The 15,284-nt window shown below is 41.9% G+C and overlaps 1 protein-coding gene across 3 annotated transcripts in view; it reads left to right on the top strand.

Annotated features, from left to right (window-relative positions):
- The window catches only part of ALDH1A1 (aldehyde dehydrogenase 1 family member A1), a 46,497-nt gene that overhangs the window by 12,548 nt on the left and 18,665 nt on the right, over positions 1–15,284 (top strand). For 2 of the 3 annotated variants that reach the window (XM_077344791.1, XM_077344789.1), the window contains exons 2-3: positions 4,318–4,389; positions 15,032–15,136. In XM_077344791.1, coding sequence (XP_077200906.1) covers positions 4,327–4,389; positions 15,032–15,136 — 168 coding nt within the window. In that variant the 5' untranslated portion in view covers positions 4,318–4,326. Of the gene's footprint in view, positions 1–3,165; positions 3,294–4,317; positions 4,390–15,031; positions 15,137–15,284 lie in introns of those variants that run through there. The other variant, XM_077344790.1, reaches the window with a different exon arrangement.

A 15,284-nucleotide genomic window follows, 5' to 3' on the forward strand; every position in this document is an offset into this window, starting at 1 on the left:
ACCCCTTCTTCAGCATTCCCTTCTTCCCTCCCACTGGCCTCTACCCAGGAAAACCATTTGTTCAGTGCTGGCCACCAAGCCATGCCTCGTTGTGTGGTGTGGACCCCATAAGGACTCACTTTACTCTGTGTCCCCTTCCCCACACTATTTCCTCTTTCCTGCCTCCTCTCAATTCCCACGTCCTCCCCATCCTCTTTCACTTCCCACCCATCAGTTTAAGCCTCCAATCTTCAGCCATACTTGCTTTTCATATACTTCATCTATACTCCTCCTTTCACCACAATGGACAACCAAAGCAGCTTATGTCATTCTCCTCTCCTTCATTTTTATCCTCACAACAACCTTGTGGGGTAGATTAAGCTGAAAGCATGTGATTGGCCCAAGGTTCCCCAGTGAGCTTCTGTTGAAGAGTGGGGATTTGAGCCTGGTTTTCCCAGATCCTGTTCTGAAATATTAACCATTACACACATAGGCTGCTTTTTAAAAAGTAGCAGGCAACCAGGTCTGGGTGATCTATGGAAATTGGGTGGTGGCAATTTGCCCAATGTTTCATGTTAAGCCTGGGTGGTTGAATCACCTACACCTACATACACCCTGCATACATATCTCACAGCTCTATAAAGAGCTCTTCCCCTCCCCGCTCCTTTTGTTGACAGAAACCAAGGCTGGGAGTACTGTTGTGATTGCCTATCAAATACCTCTGAAAGCATTTGTTTCTTAAAGCTATAGGAGTTGCTTCTATTATGGGGGGAGGGAGTTAACCCTCCATTGAACTTTGTTCTTCTTTTTTATATTTGAGAATGAGATATATTGATGTGGGTCTAAGTGTTGTATCACACAGTACAGCTAATTTTACAGATTCATCCTCTTTCATCCAACTTCAGCAAGATTGCTACCCCATGCACCTCCTGTACAAACAGGACTGCAAAGTGACTATGAACATGGGCCCACCATTTTGCAAATATCTCTTTCCACATTTCTGTGATTAGTAGTGTGAGAATGCATGTCATACAACAATTTCTTGACCAAAAATTATAGGGGAGGCAGAACAGGCAATATGAACAAGTAGCAGCACTGAAACACCTATGTCATATTTGCAACCAACCTTTCCTGTGGGGAGATCTGGGCATGTAGTTGGACTGGGACCAAGTCCATTTAATTTTAATTCTCATTTTAAAAACCTTTCTCCTGTATAAAAAACCCAAGCTTTTCTAAGAGATATTTTTCTCTCCGCAAAATAGTTTGATTCACGCATGGATAATCTTCCACTTGACTGTTTCAGCTTCCTCCTTTCTGGTGTTGCAGACCTCTTCACCCCCACTCAATCCATTGTTCTGTGATCAAGATCACTTATGTTTTTCATTCACTTGGTTGTCTTGAGTGCTAGGGAAACAGTGCTATATATTAATTTTATAAAATATTGAAATAAATATATTGCCCCTCCTTAAATTCCTGGGCCTAGTCTGCACACAATAGATAATGCATTTTCAATGCACTTTAGAAGTAGATTTTCCTGTTCTGCAGAGGAAAATCCAGCTGCCAAAGCACATTGAAAGTGCATTATCCTACATGTGCAGACTAGGCCCTTCTCAGAGTACTCTATAAATAATAGGGCTGAGCTACAAACTCCTATTCCTTCATGTTAAGGCCTTGATTTCATAACAACAAAGGAGGGGAAATTCATCCTGGGAGCATGCTGTCAATTTAATGTCCCCTGTGACATCATGTATGTCAATCTAAACCACATTTTGTGCATCATGGCACTGCAGGCAACCATTGGGAGAGCAGGTCCCATGCTTTACTATACTGTGATTCAGGAGATCTGGATGGGTGAAGGGGACTAGTGGGAATGTTTGACTAGGGGCCAGTGGTGGCTTACATCTGTTCTGCAGAAACATGCAGAATATTTTTATTTACCTCTCATTAATTGCAACAATCCCTTCACATCTGGAATGTGAAGTCTATCAGGATTAGTCCTGTCTATTCTGCGTGGCAACAGCTTTCCCATGCAGGATTGCTGGGGGAGCGGGAATCCTGCCCCTCTAATACAGACTTAGTGTGTGGAAACAGGCAACTGAAGCTTTTCAGGGCCTAAAGGTAGATATAGTCCATTGAGCCTTTATTAAGGAGCCAGCTCTTTTTTAAATCTGATGATTGGTAACCCTACCTCAGAATCTCTGTAGAGGTATTTCACTTTACTTATTACCCAGTTGTTCACTGGAGTTGCTGTTAATTGAGCAAGGGATCCTGTGCATGCAAAAGAGGTACTTTCCCACTAGGACTGCCAAGACAAGGGCTATCGGCCTGCCGTCTTCTAGGGAGAATCCAAAAATAATGTCGGTCCTCTCTAGGAATCCTAGAGCTGTGGGTTTTCCCCATGGCAGATGGGGTGCCATGTTTCCTGGCCCTAATCCGCTTCTTTCAGAACACATAAGCAAGTGACACCTCCTTCCTTTTTTTCCTGTGTGCACCAAGAGCAACATTTCTGATCATTCCAGTGCCTGTGAAAAGCATAGCTGCAAAGTAAGCTTTAAAAGTTGGCAGTGTTAAGAGTGAAGCACACAATCTTGATTTACAAGGTGAACTCTGGCTCTACTGAGTTTAATGAGTTTATAGAAAGGAGTGATTTTCAAAGGTGTGTATGCTACAGAGGCCATTCCATTTTCTAACTGCACACAGTAACAGAGGAGCTCCCATGTGTGTTTTTGTGTGTGGGGGGGTGGCGGTGGTTATGAATGCACTCCCGATTCAGTGCTAGAAAGAGGTTATTCCAGTGCACGCACACACACAGCATAATGGGCGCTTCTAGCTACATTCTTGCAACAAGATATAATAGAGGACAAATGTTAAAGGAACTGCAGGGCTACAAGCCAGATGTTTCATAAGGCAAACAGTACCATGCCAAGACTGTGTCGCAATCTGCAGGACTAAAGGGCAAGGCTAAGGACTTACAGCCTTACAGATATTGCAGAGTCTTACGACACATTGTGTGTGATCCATGCTGTAGAAGGATCAGTTTTGGAGAAGAGATTCCTTTTCTTTCTACTGCACAGCTGCTTTCCTTTCCCTCACAAGGAGGGATGTTTGGGGACAGAAATTCAGAACTTTTTAAAGAGCAAGAATTTAACAGGCAGCACTTGCTGAATTTTTGCCTGTCATGCAGATGAGAGATCAAAACAGAAGGCATTGCTATCTTCCTTTTTCTTGAGGTCTGTACAGCCCCAGCTGTAAACCGGAATGTCTCCTTGGAAGTAAATCCTTCTGCCTTCAGCCAAGTTTACTCCCCTGCAAAGGTATGCAGGATTGCAGCTTTCATTTAGGCCCATTATGCACGGCAGCCAAAACGGCGATTTCGGGTCACATGGAAAACGCGGAGGGGGAAGAAGCGAAGCAAACTGCTTATGCACGGGATGGGACACAACGGCAGCAAAACCCAAAGTAACCAATTATGCATGCGGCGACCCCGGTGCCGCTTCTGGTTGCGCCCCGGTCACCCGGAAGCTGCGCTTTCGTCTGCGTTTCGCTAACGCGGGTTTTTCGGTGGCATGCACTGAATCTGCGGCCAGTTGCAGCTGGCTCCATGCATTATCAGTGATTTTAGTCGCCGCCATTCCACCCCGAATGCGCGCTATTCCCCCCCCCCCCCCCGTGCATAATGGGCCATAGTCATGTTGGATTCTTGCTGCATATGAAAAAGCTGCTGCTCTGTGGATGATGCTTCACAAATCTGATTAAGTGTTAGAAGGGATGGCTGTACTTTCATTAAACTGTGATGCTACAGATTAAAACAGCAACTCATCAGACGTTTTCCCAAGGAGGTGCACCTCCTAGCCGGGGTAATTTTCTCTTTCCAGCAATGGTTTTACAACTCTAATGCCACTCTTTTCTTTCTTCATCTTATCACCCTGTCAAGAAAGCACAAATAGTTACAGTTTTCCTTGCCATGTTGTTGATATAAGAAGAGGGACGTTAGGCGACATCTAGAAGCAGCACATTTGCGCTTATCTCCAAAGTTCCAAGTTCACTTGTGAACTCCTCATAATTTGGTGGGGGGAAAAACTAAAGTGGGCAGTTATTTGCAAACTTCAAGCTGTAAGCTTCTGCAGACTTTTATCTCTGAGCACGCAGCCTGCTTTTTTAGGTGTTATAAATCAATTGTCCTTTTTTTTTCTTACTACGTGATTGTTCATCCAATCACAGCCTTGCATGCAAATATACTATAGCCTGTTTGGATAAAAAGGCACAATTAAATCTAAGTGCTCAGTCAGGGCAAATACCACCGAACTTTTCTGAAACCTCCTTTCACCTGCTTTCCAGGCACAAAACATGTCAGCTGAAAAACCGTCTTTGCCTGCACCCCTGACTGATCTGAAGATTAAATACACCAAGGTAAGGGGCGTTTATGTCAGTCAGCTTTCCTGGAGTACTGATATCGTCAAGTTTATGATGTTCATACTAGCTACTGTTGTCCTTGTGTGCAAGCCTGTAGCTTCTGCTTGAGATTGGTTGACAGAATTTCCCCTCTGTGTGACTGTATTCTGATCCTTATTAGAATTCAGTAGACATCGCAGTTGCTCTTGCATGAAGTACTGCGCAGAACAAGCGTATGTAAAGTTGTAACAAAGGCATCTTTTGGTTCTCTAAGCACACATCAGCTATGATCCTAAATGCACTATGAACATCCCATTCATGTTTACTCAGAAGTATGTCCCATTGAATTCATTAGTATTTACTCCCAAGTAATCATGCATTGGGTTGTATTTAAAGGGGAATTTATATGAAGCCAGTCTTGAATGGGATCCAGTTGGAAATTACATGGAAATCCAGACAAACCACAAACTTAGTCCACAACAGCATCTTGAAGAGCTGGGGGTACTAAAGGTATCCAGCAAGAAATATACACAGAATGTTAATAGTGAATGTGAATTTGATATGTATTTGTTCCTTCTCAGCAATTTTCACTGATTATAAGCTCTCCAATAAAATGTGTAGCATTTTACATCCATTTAAATGCATGTATTTGTGGTTATGTGCATTTAAATAAATTAGACACATTTTGCAGCTGTAGGAAATGACTTGTCCCTGACCATAGGCTTCCAATCTGTTCTTATTTTGGGATTGTTCTTTGTTTAGAGCACCTATTATCAGTCTTGTTAAACTGAAGGACTTGGGGTTGATTTGCGCTCTTGCGTTAACACTGAAATTAAGAGAATTTCACTCAGATTAAGCATTGTTAGGCTTATGAGGCTGTTTTTTATAGACTTGAAACCTTGCCTTTTGACTTCACTCCTAGACCACTTTCTAACCTGATCCACAAAATCTTTTAAGCAGCTGTAGCTACATTTAAACCTGTTTAAAGTCTTCTAATATGAAAGTATCATTTAATTCAGGGAAGCTAATGCAACACATTTATGTGTTCCATACTTTTATGACTATTTAAGAAAAAGTTTATTACACAGTGGCCTGGTTATCTAGTAGAGGTCGGTATGCAGTAATAATCTTCCATAAATTGGGCTGGATCTTCCAGCTTTTCCATTGGTGAAAAGCTACAAGGGATGAAGTGAGAAGGAGAACTAGGCAAAATCAAACAGCAAATCTGGCAGGATTCTGCTCATCATAATTCTCATGCTCGCACCCTTTCTAGGCATTATGTTTCTGGCATTCCTATCTCATGTACCAGATTAGCAAACTATGCAATCCTCCCAGTATGCATGATGGCCATTCTGTGGTAAATGAAGAACATGCATGTTTTCCAGCTGCATGGTACCAGAAATACAGTGGAGGTTTGCTTGGATTTTTTTTTGAGGGTACACATTTATAATGACTGAAGCTGAAAAATCCATGCATTGTCCATATCACATAAAATGGTGTTTGTGCATACGAAAAGTATCTGTCTGTCTGTCTGTCTATCTAGGGATTGATATTCCACCACTCCCAAAGGCTCATGGTGGAACACTATATCAATAAAACCCCATTAAACCAACCAGAAAAAAAACATAAAACATAACATATACATAACAAGTGGTGGTAAAATTCTTTCCTCACCTTCCACCCAGTCCTACTAAGTAAGACCAGATGTTATGGTCAGCCCGGGAAGGGGCCCCAAGTCTTCCGAACCCCGGCCTCAGCCAAAGACCTGGCAGAAGGGCTCTGTTCTTCATGCCCTGCTCTTTTGCTACACAAGAGAGGAGCACCAGAAATGTTATCCCTGAAAAGGGGTCCACTCAATTGCAAATGTCCATCTGGATGTGAAGTACCTGAAGTGATCTTCATTTGCACTCCAAGTATGGGATGGCAAAGTGTTTTCTTGTCTTGAAGGAAGGAAGGAACATAAAGCTTTATTCACTATCTCTTTAGATGTTTTGAACAATTTGTAGTTTATGGAATTCAGTGTCTATACAGGACTGGTCCATTCATGGATTGGAGGGGGTTCTTAAATTACAAATAAACCCTGTTCTCACTGTTCTTGGTTTTACATACATACGTACGTGTGTGTGTATTTATATATTTGTGTGTGTTTGTGCTTGTGTGTATATATATGTATACTGCTATGTACTGACAAGGACAACTTTGCAAATGAGAGTACAAGCAATGTTGCAAATTCTTCCAGTGATGGTGTGAGAAGAAACAGGCAAAACAGACTGTCTTAGCAAATCCTTAAACTGTAATTTTTTTCCTGGGTTGCTTTTGGATTGCTGATTACTCAAGATACCTCTGGACTTTGAACAGATACTTAGCAACCTCTTTTGAACTTTTTGCCTGCTGTGGTTTTTAGGTGCGGAAATAATTATCAATACGATTAAGACAGCATTACGAGGACTCTTTGCTTATCATTTTAAAGAATATACGTATCTGAGTCCAATAGTAAGAAGCAGTTGAGCCAGTGTAGGCTCAGGGAAATAAGCTTTCTAAGAGTATAGTTACAGGCACATGGTAGGAAATAAAGTTTTGGCTGTGAAAAGTTTCACCTGCTGATTTCTGTATATTAAATGGTAAAAGCACAAATACATGTTAGGCCAGTTTTCTAAGGTCAGTTAAAGCCAAATATGAACACTTAAATCTCATCAGTTTCACAGGATAGATCATTTGGATTTAAATTTACTTAACTTCATCTGGATTGTGTCCCAAATGCATGCCATTTCTCAAAACAAAGATGACAAATCCAGGGAATTTTCTTCTGAGATGTTATTAAAGAAATTTTTTAAAGCATCTATATTCCCATAACACTAATCTACATTTTATCTTAACATTCAGTTTGAATAACTGAAAGTCTTCTAATATGAAAGACTAACAAGTGCCCCCCCCCCCCAAGTTTCCCACTTGGTCGACACATCATCATCCTACAGCAGGATCCAGTTCCTAGGCCTTTCATCACAGCCATCTCAGTGTTTGTATTTCCTTGATAAGGGCAGCTGAACTGGGAGGAGAACCTGGCAATATTTAACAGGTTGCAGAAACTGCAGCATGCAGCTGACAGCTTGAATTCCTGTGATCCTGAAATACATCAGACGCTCCAGAAACTGTATGCTAGAAGCATGGGAATAAGATCCTCGTTTGCAAAGGGGAAACAAAATTACCACTGAAAAAGAAACGTTTTTGTACCATCATTAACCAGGGATCCCCAACCTTTTTGAACCTGTGTGCACCTTTGGAATTCTGACACACGTGGTGGGTGCAGCCATGAAATGGCCGCCACGGAAGGTGAAGCCAAACACAAAATGACTGGTGCAGCTTATTTTCAGTTACCCAGTGAAGGCCATTTTGCAGTGTTAGTAGTGGCCGCAAAAGAAACCTTTTGATTGGCTGTGCAGATTTTAAAAATATCTAGTAGCCAGTCAGAAGTCTTGCTGGGGAAAAGCCTCCTCAGGCCCCTAGGGTGTATCAGGAATGGTATTAGTGGGCAGCCACTGGGACCATATTGGGGACTCTGAAATAAGAAGTATTTGAAGCCTTCTTCACTGACCTTTGTCCAAATACTTAACCAGCCGAAACATTCTCTATGCACCTGCGGAATTAACTAATATTTATTTGTTACTGTCAAATAATCATTGGCTTGGGTGCATTAGAGCATTCTGTGGACAGAAGGATTTCCAGCCATGGAGTGTCTCACTCCCTTCCTCCAAAGCTGCCCCAAATGACACCAAGATTGTGTTCCTGGAGGTCGGTCTCCAAGGAGCAGCATTTCAGGAGCTATTATGGGATGCCACTTAAAAGGGAGGATATAAAGTCATGCTCAGCAGATCGAAATATTCTGTCCATAGCAACGATCTGGTGCAACCAAGCCTAATTTCCCCCTGACTTTGATTCAAGGAGCTTTTAAATCAAAACTTTTACTGGCATGGTTTCTTAAAGACATCTTTTTAGTGAAGCCCTGAAGGTTGTCCTAGGGAGAGTCTGCACTTACTTTGTTTATTCCATTGTCAATCCTGTTGAATTCAGATCGCTTTGAACTCGGATCTTCCTCTCCCCCCCCCCTCCCCATTGAAACAGGAAAGTCTTCTGCACATGGTTAGGGTAGTTCAGAAGCGGGGGGGAGGCAAGCCTCTTTCTTTCTTTTCTTGGAGGGGAGGGGGAGAAGATTGAAAAAGGCAGAGGAGGGAGGAAAGTTGAGAGAAATTAGGGGCTTCTCCTTTAAGGCAAATTCATCACATGACCACCTGTGGCCAATCACGGGTCCTCTACCACGGAGGAGAGCCCTGATTCAAAACAATGTGATTTGATAACATATTCAGGATTAAAAGCACTCTAAGATATTGCACAATAAAGGTAGGGTCACTCCGGATCAGTCCTTCTTGCTGCAGAAGGAAAATTTTAAATCACCCCAAATCCAAAGGGAAATTGCATTCTGTGTAGAGGGCATGGACTGAATCGATCTGGGGTTGGAATAAAAGCTCCGTGCAGTTTACACCCTAGTTTCAGTGCATCTTTTCCCATTGAAGCAAAGAGTTCACTCCAAGAAAATAACATGAGAGAGAGATGTGAGTTGTGTCACAGGGACCCATTATGCACAGGCCGGAACGCCCAAAATGGCAGCGACAGGGCTTCTGGGAAAATCCTTGATTATGCCCGATGTCGCTGCCATCCAGGGGCCAGCCCGACCCAGACCCTTGGAAGTCCTGTGTTAATGAAACGCAGGTTCTTCCGAAGTCCTGGGACTCCTGAGCGCGCAGGCAAGGGCTAGCCCAACCAAGCCCTGTGCATAATTGGAGGAGCCAGGCTTATGGCCCGGCTCTTCCCCCGAACTATGGCACCCCTACAGGGACGCCTCTCACCCCTGCCAGCTCCATGGCTCTGCAGAGCCAACAGGAGCAACCCCCCACCCCCAACATGGTGGGAGAGGAGCATCCTGCAGTGGGGGGGCCCTTCCCCCAATCCCCCTCCCACAGCCACTGCTACCGCTTAGCAGTGCTCCTGGCACTTCCAGCCCCACGTTCTGTGTGTGGGGCCGTTGAGCTGGCACAGCTGGCGGAGCTCCACCCCCGTGCATACATGGGGGATGGTGGGGCTTTTGGCTGCCACCATGCATAATGGGTCAGGGTGTCTGTTGTGGGGAGAGGAAAGGGAAGGCAACTGTAAGCCAGTTTGAGATTCCTTCGGGTAGAGAAAAGTGGCATATAAGAACCAACTCTTCTTCTTCAATGTCAGTAAGTGGGATCACTTCAACATGGCAGAATGAACTGGGGTTTGTTTGCAGTTTTTTTTTCTGGTCCTGCCCACAGCACTGCCCTTTACTTTGCTCCAGCCTCTGTGTGTTCATTATTGCTCCCACCTGCTCCACCAGAGGACTTTTTTATATTGCTCAATATGTCAATTACTAATTAAGAAAAAAGGGGAAACCTTTTGGTAGCACAGAGGAGAAAAGTGGCAGGTGTTGGAGGGAGGTGGGAGCAGGGAAACCCACCATAAAGATGCTACATGTCTATGTAGAAATGGCCTAGGAGAAATAATAGTAAGGCATGATCTGCAGTTACATAAGGAGACAGACATCTGGACAGGTGCTTCTACCAAACATCTTGATTCTTTCTCCCACAAATCTTAACTCTTACATTGCTAAGACTACCAATGATTTCACCACTCTGTATGAAGTCATCCACCTGTATGTTTTGGCATATATTTCTATGTAATAAATACATATACAAACATGTGTCACAAATATGGAGAAATAGTAGCAACTAGAATATAATTTTCACTGAATTACTCTGTGACACTCGTCTTAATATAATGAGCCTTAAATACTTTCCCTTGCACTTCACAATTATTAATTATTAAAAGGGCAAGACACTCATAACAAGCAGCAGCCAAATAGAGCAAAAGACAAAGGAGAATACTGCTGATGAGCACATCCTGGGAGGAACATGGGGAAGTGTCCTAGAAAGTGTGCTTATTAGGGAAGGCTGTCTTTTGCAAGTTACTTGTGAGACAGACCATGAGGCAGATGTCTTTTTTTGACATAACAGAATTATTATTAAATTACACTGATTTTGTATCAGAAACCTTTGCGAACACAGGATGGAAATATCCAGGTCCGAGGCATTAGTGCAACACAATATTTTGGGCAAGTATACAACCGCTCAAGTTAAATGTTCTAGTAGTATGCATATCATATTTATGCAGCCCACATTACCTGCTTCAAAGGCTATTTCTTGGAGCAGTTTTGCATCTTAGGGTGGTGAGCCATGGAGACCATGAAATTTGAGCACAGAGAACACAAACAGTACTCAATGCTGCAGTTAGTGGTGCAGACCTTTCTACTGCTGCTCATAGTGCCATAAATCACTGTGGACTGTTGCTGTTTGGGCCACCAATGTGCAGTTCACCATCCATTATTAATGACATGCCAGTTACTGATAAGCCCTTATTTTGCCTTCAAGGCAATTTTGTACCATTGTATGTAACAAGGTGGATCACAAGCACAGTGGAATAATTACATGACCATTTCACATTGTAATCAAATTGACATGTAGTCCAACAACTGCGATACAGCTTGACTAATTAGGCTGCAAGAACTGGCCTAACTTACCTTAAAGCCAAATGTTTCCACCTCAATGGATTGTAGGTTAGACTAAGGGTATCCTAAATTATGGCTGAATCCTATATTTCTTACATGCTCCAAACTTCAGCTAAGAGTAAATAAAAAACCTTACTAAAAGAACCTATTGGATAAGGAATGTAGGAATGAACTTTTAAAATATATGCTCTGGTAAATATTTTATTTGGGTGTGCTCAGGGTCTAAATAATTATTAACTTAGGATGTTATCCTTTAAATGTTTCTTCCACATGAAGCTACCTTATATCTTATTGGACCATAGGTATATCAAGGTCAGTATTGTCTATGCCAAAGGGCAGTGGTTGTCTAAAGTTTCAAGTTGAGATCTTTCTCACCAACAATTATGATCCTTTTTAACTGGACTTGCCAGGGACTGAAGCTGGAACCTTCTGCTTGCCAAGCAGATGCTCTACCAATGAGCCACAGCCTCTCCCTCTATTATATGCTGGCGTTTAAAGAATTATTTGCATAGTTACTTAAAGAAACCCCCTCAAAAAACCCTCTTTCCGTCTTTGTCAATTTTGGGGAGAAAGCAAAAGACAATGATAAAGCATTCTTTACTAAGATCAAAATTTGTCAATACTAATATAAGCATTAGGTCGCTTACATAATCCCTAGGCTGGCACACACATGGTCTATTTCTGTACAGATGAAATGTTCTCTCTCTCTCTCTCTCTCTCTCTCTCTCTCTCCATGTAAGGTCGATGCCCAGTCATTCAAAAAGCAGTAACAGAGTATTCATTTGATAGCCTACAAAGGTTTTAACCTTTAAGGCCCTCGCGGTCTGGGACATACATACTTGAGGGACCGCCTCACACCCTATGCCCCCCGCAGAACCTTGCAGGTACAAATTTGTTGGTTGTTCCTGGCCCTCAGGAGGCGCATCTGGCCTTGACCAGGGCCAGGGCCTTTTTGATCCTGGTCCCCACCTAGTGGAATGAGCTCCTGGAAGAGCTGTGGGCCTCCCATATCTAGTTGTTTTTGAAAGCAAGTTTCCTTTCCTTATGAGGGAAGGTAAACTTTTAGGCTGCACCTTGACTAAAATGTACTAGAATTACTGATGGAGAGAAATAACTGTCTTACACAACCATAAAATCTGAATTCTTATCCTTCCCAAGTCAACTTCAATCATACACAGATGGATGAGGACTTCCCTCTGTAACATTGCATTGGCTCAACCATGTTGACCTGCAGCGTTCCATTCAATGGCATCAGAACCAACACTATTCTGAAAGGTAGATCAAAGGCAAAGAAGTTGAAGAGCAGCAGAAGTCTTCATATGGGCACTGCTGCAACCTAAAAAATCTTGACATGATCAAAGGTTGTGCATACCAGAATATTTTAGGCTCAAAAACTCTTGTTCATCTTCTTCCTCTTTTTAAAAAAATTCAGACTCAGTGCATCACAAAAAAGCCTACATGCTGAATTATGCTGCATGGAGAACCCAAAGCCACAATTAATACATTAAACATAACTAAATACATTTTATCAGTTTTTGTTTTTCAGTTCTTGTTCTTGCTATCCAAAGTAAAAAGGTCCAGTTCAGGTCAGTCCATGGGCTTTTGGGCTTATTTGTGTTGGAATAGGCAAGATCTCTGGTGTGTGTAATTCAAAAGTTTATGAAGAATATCCTATAGGGGGCATCAGAGGAGATGTGTATTTAACATAGAATAGGAACTTCCTGATATTTTTCAAATAATTTCTTGCAGCATTATGATTGGCTAAATTGGAGACTTTGTGCTTTGAGCACACTTCTCCCTGATTACCAACAGAACAGAATGGATGAAGAACAACAGTTGGTCAGTTAGAACTCTGTCTCTCCACTCTTACTTACCAAGTTGTTTCACTTCTTAATAAAACTATTGTATTCTTTAAGCAGTTGGTGTTTTGTTCCTCTTTGCATATTTAAACTCTGGCAACATAGCTTTGGGCCCAGCATGAGCCTTCAGGTGGCAAAATAAGGGTTAGATAGTCTTGACAAACAGAAAATAGCAGTTTCCTGCAATACTCAGCATAACTACCTACTGGATGGGCTTACTGAAGGCAATTACCTGACCTGGAAGGACAAAATAAAGAAAATGAAGAAAAACTTGGGACTGTGTTTGATTTTATTGTTTCTTACCAATTATAGCGCAGATGTGCTATGTGCAGTCCTTCAGTCAAACTTTTGGCCTGAAAGGTGCAACATGCAAATTTTCAGTTGTACCGGTTGTTTATCAGAATTAGGGGTCTGCCCCATATAATTGATAAATCAGAAGAGAAGAGCTAAAGTGATCATGTTTGCCAACTTGGGTGATTTGCAGTGGCTTGTCAGGGTACCATCATCTCCACACTGGCTGTTGCAATTTGCAGCACTGAAATAGCCAAGCTATGATTTAAAACAAAACATCCCAAAAAATATGTGTCACAATTTTTCTATTACAGACGGATATGAATTTGACCTATTTCACATATCTGACACATTAATATTTACTTTAGTCCCTGTGTCTCTCTTTTTGAGATCCAGTATTCTTGCCAAGTAGGGATTCCGTTTGTTTCACACTCCAGGTACTATGTACTCATGCCTGATTTGCTTTTTAGAGTAACATGGGCATAGGATCACGGTTCAGTCCTAGGGCTTTTTAAAAATTTACATCTGGGCATGGCTCTCAGCTTCCCTATAAAGTTTTTTTTAATCAATGTAGAAGATAACATATTTACTTGAAAGGAAGGCAGCCCTCAATGCAAGACAACTCCCCCCCTTTAAAAAGTTATACCCCCCATTTTTGACCCTGGGTTTATTATATATATATAGGGGGATTTGTGGACACCTGTTTGCTTAAAGGTTATAACTGCATATGTAAAAGACTTCCCAGCAATTTTAAAACTGCTTTTGAATGTCTTACCCTTGGCATTGAATAAATAACAAAACATTAAAATTATGTTGTGATTATGATTATTTTTAAAGGCAGTTATGCTTGGGGAGTTTAGAAAAATAACACTTTACTTTGTAGTACATTTGTAATACATTTGTAATATAATAGGCAACTTTGGTAGGCAGAGTACAGCAATTATGGAAGTCACTGCCACTATCAGGAATTCCATGGATGTTAATTGGGAAATAAAGGATGAAATCCAGTGGGAAATTGGTTTAGTAGTTTCCAACATAATACATTATTTACATCTGCTGTGCAATACCGTGGCAGCTCTTGGATTTGATCCCGTCAGCTCTTCCTCTGGTGCAAATAGGTGGAAGAATCTCTTTTTACCACCCAAAAGTTTATACAGGGGATTCTGTTAGAGAAAGAGAGTGGTGACTGCTTTCCTTTTATACTTCATTGGTATATGTACATTAGATTATAAGGGCTTTATTTTTAATGAAACTCTACATGAGCAAGGGGGGAAATCAGGAATTCTATTTTTGTTTTCCTGTGGGATGCTGTAGTACAGTGGTCCCCAACCTTTTTATCACCAGAGACCACTCAACGCCGGGGACCACTCACCGGGGACCACTCAATGCCTTTTACTGAGGCCCGGTGTGTGGGGGGGGTAGTTTACTCCTCTACTCTCAACCACTGGCTTAGCGCTCTCTGATCGCTATGGTAATGTTTAAACATCCCTTCAAAATAAGATACAGACACGCCACAACAATGAAGTGTGTTGTAAAGGGCTGGGGGGGAGGAAGTAAAGGGCCGGGGGGGGAGAGAAGTTGTCCTTTGGGGCCCACCTCCAATTAGTCAAAGGACCACATGTGGTCCGCAGCCCATAGATTGGGGATCGCTACTGTAGTATACTGTCCCTATTTTTGTACTCTGTGTTAAAACAAGACTTTAGACTGTCATATTGTTGTTTAGTATCATTTTCTTTGCCGTGATGAGGGGGCGAGCTAGCCTATTGCAGAGGCAGGACGATTTTCATTTGGAAAAGATGTTTTCTGAGGAAAATGATACAAATTGAATAAATGATTGTCACACTTATTTCTTCTGTCTTATTTTTCTTTACAGATATTTATAAACAATGAATGGCATGACTCTGTGAGTGGCAAAAGATTCCCAGTTATTAACCCTGCAACTGGAGAGAAAATTTGTGATGTGGAAGAAGGAGACAAGGTAGACGGTTTATGTTTTTCCCTGGCCACAAATAGCTTTTTTACTTGTCAGTTTTTCAAACCATTCTCAACTAATTAGCGATGTTAAGCAAATAGTCCACCAAAATGTATAAATCCTACAAATTATACTAAGAATTGCAAACTCAATA

Source organism: Paroedura picta, chromosome 7 (assembly GCF_049243985.1).
Source record: "Paroedura picta isolate Pp20150507F chromosome 7, Ppicta_v3.0, whole genome shotgun sequence".
Taxonomy (NCBI): Eukaryota; Metazoa; Chordata; class Lepidosauria; order Squamata; family Gekkonidae; genus Paroedura; species Paroedura picta.